General features: G+C 34.9%; 1 protein-coding gene across 2 annotated transcripts in view; it reads left to right on the forward strand.

Moving 5' to 3' along the window:
* LOC141506754 (multidrug resistance-associated protein 1-like) overlaps positions 1 to 3581 on the forward strand; it is a 132095-nt gene extending 128514 nt beyond the window's left edge. For both annotated transcript variants that reach the window (XM_074213815.1, XM_074213814.1), the window contains one exon: positions 462 to 3581. In XM_074213815.1, coding sequence (XP_074069916.1) covers positions 462 to 570 — 109 coding nt within the window. In that variant the 3' untranslated portion in view covers positions 571 to 3581. The remainder of the gene's footprint in view (positions 1 to 461) is intronic.
* The last annotated feature ends 3716 nt before the right edge of the window (positions 3582 to 7297 follow it).

Consider the following 7297-nt stretch of genomic DNA (forward strand, 5'->3'; position numbering starts at 1 on the left):
ATTGCTGGCTACCATAGGGATGGGGGAGGGAAGGTAGAAACATATGGATTTGAAAAGCTTGATGTTGAATGTTGAAAACTATCTTTGCATGTAATTGGGAAAAATAAAATTTTTAAAAATGAGACAAAAAGGGGAGGCTAGGTGGCACAGTGGATAAAGCACTGACCTTGGAGTCAGGAGTACCTGGGTTCAAATCCAGTCTCAGACACTTAATAATTACCTAGCTATGTGGCCTTGGGCAAGCCACTTAACCCCATTTGCCTTGCAAAACCCCCCCAAAAAAATGAGACAAAAAAAATCAATGTAACTTACTAAAGTTAATTAGATGTGACTAGATTTTTGGACTGAGATAATTAAATAATATATTTATCTGAAATAAATATTGTTACATTCATAAGACTGAAAAACAGAGATGAAATACTGATCATTTGCTTACTCATAATTGTTTCTTCTTACTGCAGAATACTTGTGCTAGATTCTGGAAGAATCATAGAATTTGAAGCACCTCAGAATTTGATCCGTCAGAAAGGGCTTTTTTCTGAAATGCTAAAAGAGGCTGGAATTATATGACACGAAAATAACAAAAAAATTGAATTTGGGACAGCTAGGTGGTGCAGTGGATAGAGCATTGGCCCTGGAGTCAGGAGGACTTGAGTTCAAATCCGACCTCAGACACATAATAATCACTTAGTTGTGTGACCTTGGGCAAGCCACTTAACCCCATTGCCTTAAATAAAAACAAGAATACTTTTTTAAAAAATTTGAATTTATTGATTGGTTCTTATGAAAAATTTGTTTTAAATAAACTGTATCGTTGGCTAACTGTTGAGTAGTAAATTGGAGAGAAATGTAATAAAGTTCCACCTAATATCCCATTATATATTACAAAGACACACCATATGTATCTCCAATACTGATAGTTCTTTCAGTGTGTGAGCATATTATGATGAAAAAATGTTTTTTTAAAGTTTTATTTGTTGTTTTCAGTTCATTCATTCAGTTTATAACATAAACTGCAACTATAATTGATCCCATGTGAAATTCATAGTTTGGCCCAAATTAGGCACAAAATATTTAGCACTAGGATGAAAAAAAATTTTCAGCACCAAGAATTAGAACCTTGGGGGTATATGTACATATGTATATGAAATATGTTAATTCGAACACATACACACTGGTGTATTACAAGGTATATTACAAAGCTTTGGGGGGAAAAAGTATGCATCCATACTTTTCAATTTAATCTCCATTATTAACATTTTCTAAAGTTCAGACTGGAATTGTCATTTCTGTGCTGCTCAAACCAGATTTAAAATGTCAGATTATAATGTTTACATTATAATATTAATGCAAAATGGATAAACTACAAGAGCTAATGTCTGCAGATTTTCTGTTTGATGACATTTGTAGAACCAAATAACAAGAATGCCATAACTCTGTCTCTGACTGCCTGACCCTATTCAGCTGGTTATCCATTACATTCTGCTTATTAATTAATAACAAGAATTAGGAGTAAACAAACAAAAAATACATCATTGCTAATGATAGAGTTTCTGAAGCACACCTTTATGATACCGTAGAATCATCTTTAACATCTAGTGTCATAAATGAATAAATCACTTGAAGGAACAAAGTTTGCAAGGCCTGCATTATGTAGAACAAATTGAGTCCAAAGCCCCTTTACAGGTACAAGGATCCCAAATACAGGTTTTTGTCCAAATTATTATACCTTAAAAGAAAATAGTAAATAGGATAAAAAATAGAATGTGGGATTAGATCATCTGATTTCTTATTTGAGGAAAAATTAGGGATTTTTCAAGTTGGGAGAGGAAGTGAGTGGAATTTCTCAAAATCAGGTGATTTACAGAAAAACAACAAAATGGAATCAGTGTTCATAATATGCAATCAGTATGGTGCTCACAATTCCCCCTTCACCCTGCAGAAGGGATGTCCTTTCCCACCATGAATCACTGTCAACAAGTCAAATTTACAAGGTTTTTTAAAATGCATCATGAATCAAGAAAAGGGAAGGACCCTTCTGAATAGTTTAGAATATCAGCTAATATAGTGTTAATAATGATGAAGCATAAAACCAAGAACCCATTTACCAATAGTAACTAATTTGCCATTCCTTGCATCCAAGTGAACCAGAAGGAAGGATTCCACCAGGGCCCACTTGGTTTAAGTAACTGTATTTCTGCTATAATAGCCTGGATTTCCTGAAGGCTCATAACAATCCCCACCCCATCCCCACTCCTGATTGATGAATGTCGGAACAGCAAGGCTGATTGATCCTCCTTGTAAAGTTATAATAAAGTCTAAGACAACACAGTTTTGTAAGACCATTTGTACCTATATCTCAATTTGGAGAGAAGAGATTAAACTCACCTTGACTTGGATGAGTTTCTCATTTTCAAGTGAGAGGTTCCATCAGCTTGCTCTAGAGCTGTAACCATTATAAATGGAAATAGGGTCCAGAGGATCTTTATCTCTAACCCATATTCTTTTTTAAAAAAAATTTTTTCCAACTTCTTGTAATGGTAGTTCTAAACAATTATTTTTTACATTTTTCTCCCTCACTTCCCTCCCCCCTCCCCCGACAGAAAACAATGTAACATAGACTCTACATCCATAACCATGCTAAACACAGATTCATATTAATCATGTGAAAGAAAAAACACATTCAAATGGAAGAAAAAGTTAAAAATCATTCAAAAGGCAACTTTTAAAAAAAAATGAAGACAGTAAACTTTAGTTTGCATTTAAACTCCACAGTTTCTTCTCTGAATAGGGATGGTATTCCCCATATCTATCATGATTGATCATGACTCCATATTTCTGTTAATGAGTATAATATTCTTCTGGTTTCACTCACTTCATGCAACATCAATTTATACAAATCTTTCCAGGCTTTTCTGATATCCTGTCCCTCATGATTTCTTGTAAAAGTGTTCCATGACATATAGATATAGAAATATATGGATTATAAATATATCTATATCCATAAATATCTATATACCATTATGTGTTCAGCCATTCCCCAATTGATAGGCATCCCCTCAATTTCCAATTCATTTCCACTATGAAAAGAATGGGGCTATGAATATTTTTGTACATGTTTAGTCCACATTCTTTCTTAGGATTTTGGATCACAACCACGTTTGGTTTTTTGATTGTTGTCTTGGTGGGGGCGGGTGGTTAAACCATCATGTCCCAAAATTTCTGGTAGTTTTCTTTCCCACTAGTCATATATGGTATGATTAAAGACTGATACTGGTAGGGTCAGATAGGTAATTTCATACATTCTAAACTTATTCAGAAGAGAGCCTTTATTATACAAAAAAAAATTGTGCTGTGGCAACTAGTCCCCAAGGAGCTTCTGGAGGATATTTAATTCTCCAAAAGATTCAATTATTCTTATAGTATAAATTGTTCTAAAGGGATTGCTTCAGTAACTTGTAGTATTTATGTCCCTTGAAGAAAATAGAAGATAAGCTGAAACTAACATCATTGACCCAACTTTATAGCAAGTCATTTTTAAATTTAATGGACTGTATCCTTTGGGGTTTCATTTCTGTATTATCAAGAAGAAAGTTCCTAATGATACTGTAGACTTAGGAGATTTGAAGATTGTATATTGACTTTTGCTTTTTATCAAGACTTTTTTTGTGCAAAAGGGATTAGATACAAGAAATCTCAATCTATTTCTTTGGTCAACTTTAATATAACAATTCTAACTGGACCAAGTATGATGAAACACCACTGCTGCCCAGATTCAGTCATCTCAAGGCTTGCTTCTGTTTTCAGTTACTATTGCTAACTATATTTCCCTACATCCTGTTTCTTCCCCATTTATTCTCTTTCCTTTCACCCTGTCTCTCCTCAAAAGTATTTTGCTTCTGTGCCCCCCATCTACCCTCCCTCTTATCACCTTTCCTTTCTCTTATCCCTTTCCCCTCCGACTTTTCCCGTAGGGTAAGATAGAGTTTTATACCCAATTGAGTGTGTATGCTATTTCCTCTGAGTCAATTCTGATAAGTTTTACTCATTACCTCTTATCTCCCCCTCTCTTCTCCTCCACTGTAAAAGCTTTTTCTTGTGTCTTGAATGTGAAATAATTTACGCCATTCTACCTCTCCCTTTCCTTTTATTTCAGTATATTCTCTCATCCCTTAATTTCATTTCTTTAGATATTATCCCTTAATATTAAACCCACTCTATGTTGTTTTTCTTAAACTGCCCTAAGGATGAGACAGTTCTTCCAAGTTTTCAGCATCTTCTTTTCTTGTAGGATTGTAATACAGTTTAATTTAACATCATGATTTCTCTTTCCTATTTTTTTATGCTTCTCTTTAGTCTTGTATTTTAAAGTCAAATTTTCTGTTCAGTTCTGGTCTTTTTCATCAGGAAAGTTTGAAAGTACCATATTTCACTGAATGTCCATTTTTCCCCCTCAAAGAATAGGCTCAGTTTTGGTGGGAAGTTGACCCTCAGTGGCAATTCAAGCTCTTTTGCCTTCTAGAATATCATATTCCAAGTCTTTAATGCAAAAGATGCTAAATCCTGTGCTATCCTGACTGTGGCTCCATTAATAGTTAAATTGTTTTTAGCTGCTTGCAATATTTTCTCCTTGATCTAGAAGCTCTGGAATTTAGCTATAATACTCTTGGGAATTTTAATTTGGGGATCTCTTTCAGCGAGTGATCAGTGGATTCTTTCAATTTCTTTTTATCCTCTGGTTCTAGAATATCAAGGCAATTTTCCTTGTTAGTCTCTTTAAAAATGATGTCATGGCCTTTTTTTTATCATGGCTTTCAGGAATTCCAAAAACTTTAACAAATTTCTCCTAGATCTGTTTTCCACATCAGTTGTTTTTCCAATGCATTATTTCACATTGTCTTCAATTTTTTTCCATTCTTTTGGTTTTGCTTTATTGTTTCTTCATTACTCATAAAATCATTAGCTCTTATTTGCTCAATTCTAATTTCTAAGGAATTATTTTAAGTGACATTTTTAGCTCTTTTTGCATTTGTTCAATTTTACTTTTTAAGACATTCTTTTCCTTAACAGTTTTTTGGATCTCTTTTATCATTTGGTCTAGTCTGTTTTTTGAAATGTTTCTTCAGTATTTTTTTGTCTTCCTTACCAAGCTGTTGACTTGATTTTCATGCTTTCTCGCATCATTCTCATTACTCTTTCCAATTTTTCCTAGGACCTGTAAGTTTTCAGTTCTTCCAAAGTGGGGTAATCTAATGAAAAATGTGTTTCTTTTCTCCTGGCTTGTGCTTTGGTTTGTGAGTGACCACATTCTTTTCTGCCCAAGAACTGTGAAGAGGGTCCCCACTCTCCTTTGACTACAATCTCTATTGATTGCCCCTCAGGACTTTGACCCAGATCTGATATGGGCAATGCAACAGTCCTGTCTCAATGTTAGCAAATTCCTTCCCATCAGTTATTTGACCTCCTTACTGTCTGTGGGCTGAGAGCCACAGAAGCGGCTGCAGCCACTATTGATTCAGTGGCTCCCAAGGTTTGTCAGCGACTGGTTTGTTGTAGTCTACTTTGTGCTGGTGCAGCCTGCACTGACTTTGCTTCCGCTCTCATCCTGGTACGACAGATCCATCCTGTTGACCTTCTAAATTGTCTTCAGTATCTGTGGTCTGCTGCTACTGATTCAGTCACCCTAAGATCTACTCCTGTTTGGCCGGTGCCAGGTCTACTCTGGAACAGCTTGTACTGGACTGTGCTCCTCTCCCTATCTGGAGCAGGTGACCTTTCCTGCCAACCTTCTCAGTTGTCTTGGGTTGGAATAATGTTTCACTCTGTTGTTTTGTGGGTTCTGCCTCTCTAGAATTTATTGTGTCATTATTTAAATGTATTTACAGGAGTTTGTGGGGAGAGCTCAGGTGAGGTCCTGCCTTTTACTCCACTGTCTTGGCTCTGCCAGTCTATCTGGTCTAGAAATTCTTGGTGTGGACCTTATCTCCAAGGTGAAAATCATAGTGAAAGGTCCATAGGCCCTCTCTGTACTGTAATACCCATGTCATGAAGTTTCTTCACTCTATTTTGTAATTCCTATATACAAGAAGCAACAGAAGGAACTCTTCTGTGTAATAAGTCTCTACTTGAATAACTTTTAATAGAATCTCCATTTAAGGAGAGTGCACAGATCCCATGTTTCGTTCTTCTTCAGGCTGCATTCCAAATTTTCTCTACCATGCCCCACCTCATCCTGGAAGCTCACTCCAATCTTAGAATTCATACTGGAAAGACCCTCCATCTCTCTGGCTTCTCTCTCTGACTAAATTCTCTTCCAGAATCTGCTTTCCCTCTTCAGAACGGAAACTCCTTGAAGAGAAGTTTTCTTGAAGAAGAGTCTTTCTGCTTGTATTTATATATTTGGTACTTAATAAATGCTTATTGACTGACTGATAGCATTAGAGTAAATTTAGTAAATCCTAGACAATCAGCAAAAATAGCTGACACAATAATTTCCACAAAATTGCTAGCCAGAAAATAAGCCACACAAAAAAATGGCATTTCTCTATATATTCTATAATAATATTCAAAAGAATATAATAAAATGGAAATAACATTCTAAAATATATATATGCTACCCAAGGATCAATCTAAGGTTCACAAAAATTCATTTTGATATGCTCCTTAAAGAGATTAAAGAAAAACAAACAAAACCAAAAATCCCTTAAATAGTTGGAAGAATATTTTGAGTGCTCATAGCTGGGCATTGCCAACATTAAAAAAGAACAAAAAAACCCCAGTTACTTTACAATTTTAGTGATTTAACAATCAAACTATCAAAGGGATACTTTGTAGAAACTCCAGAAAATGACAAAATTCATCTGAAGAAATAAAGATACTGAATATGTCAAGAGAAATTATGAAAGCCAGGAGCACTTCAAGACCTTGAAATGTATTATAAAACATCAGGCATAAAAACCATGTCCTCAGCGGAATTGACTAGACAAGGGACAATCAGAAACGATGGAAATCAATAACCCCATGTTTGATAAACTCAAAGACAGATTACTTAGAAAAGAATTCACTCTGATTAAAAATTGCAGGAAAAACTGGAAAAATTTGACAGAAATTCAACTTAGATGAATACCTAAACCAGATTCTCTAATAAATTGTAAATGACTGTAACCTTAATACTAAAAATCATGACATAAAACAATTAGGAAGTAATATAATTTCCCCAATAGAAAATATTTTCTTAACTAAATGATAGAGGCAAATAAAAAGATAAAAAGGATACCAATTATATGAGTCTGAAAAT

This window comes from Macrotis lagotis, chromosome 1, assembly GCF_037893015.1.
Source record: "Macrotis lagotis isolate mMagLag1 chromosome 1, bilby.v1.9.chrom.fasta, whole genome shotgun sequence".
Taxonomy (NCBI): Eukaryota; Metazoa; Chordata; class Mammalia; order Peramelemorphia; family Peramelidae; genus Macrotis; species Macrotis lagotis.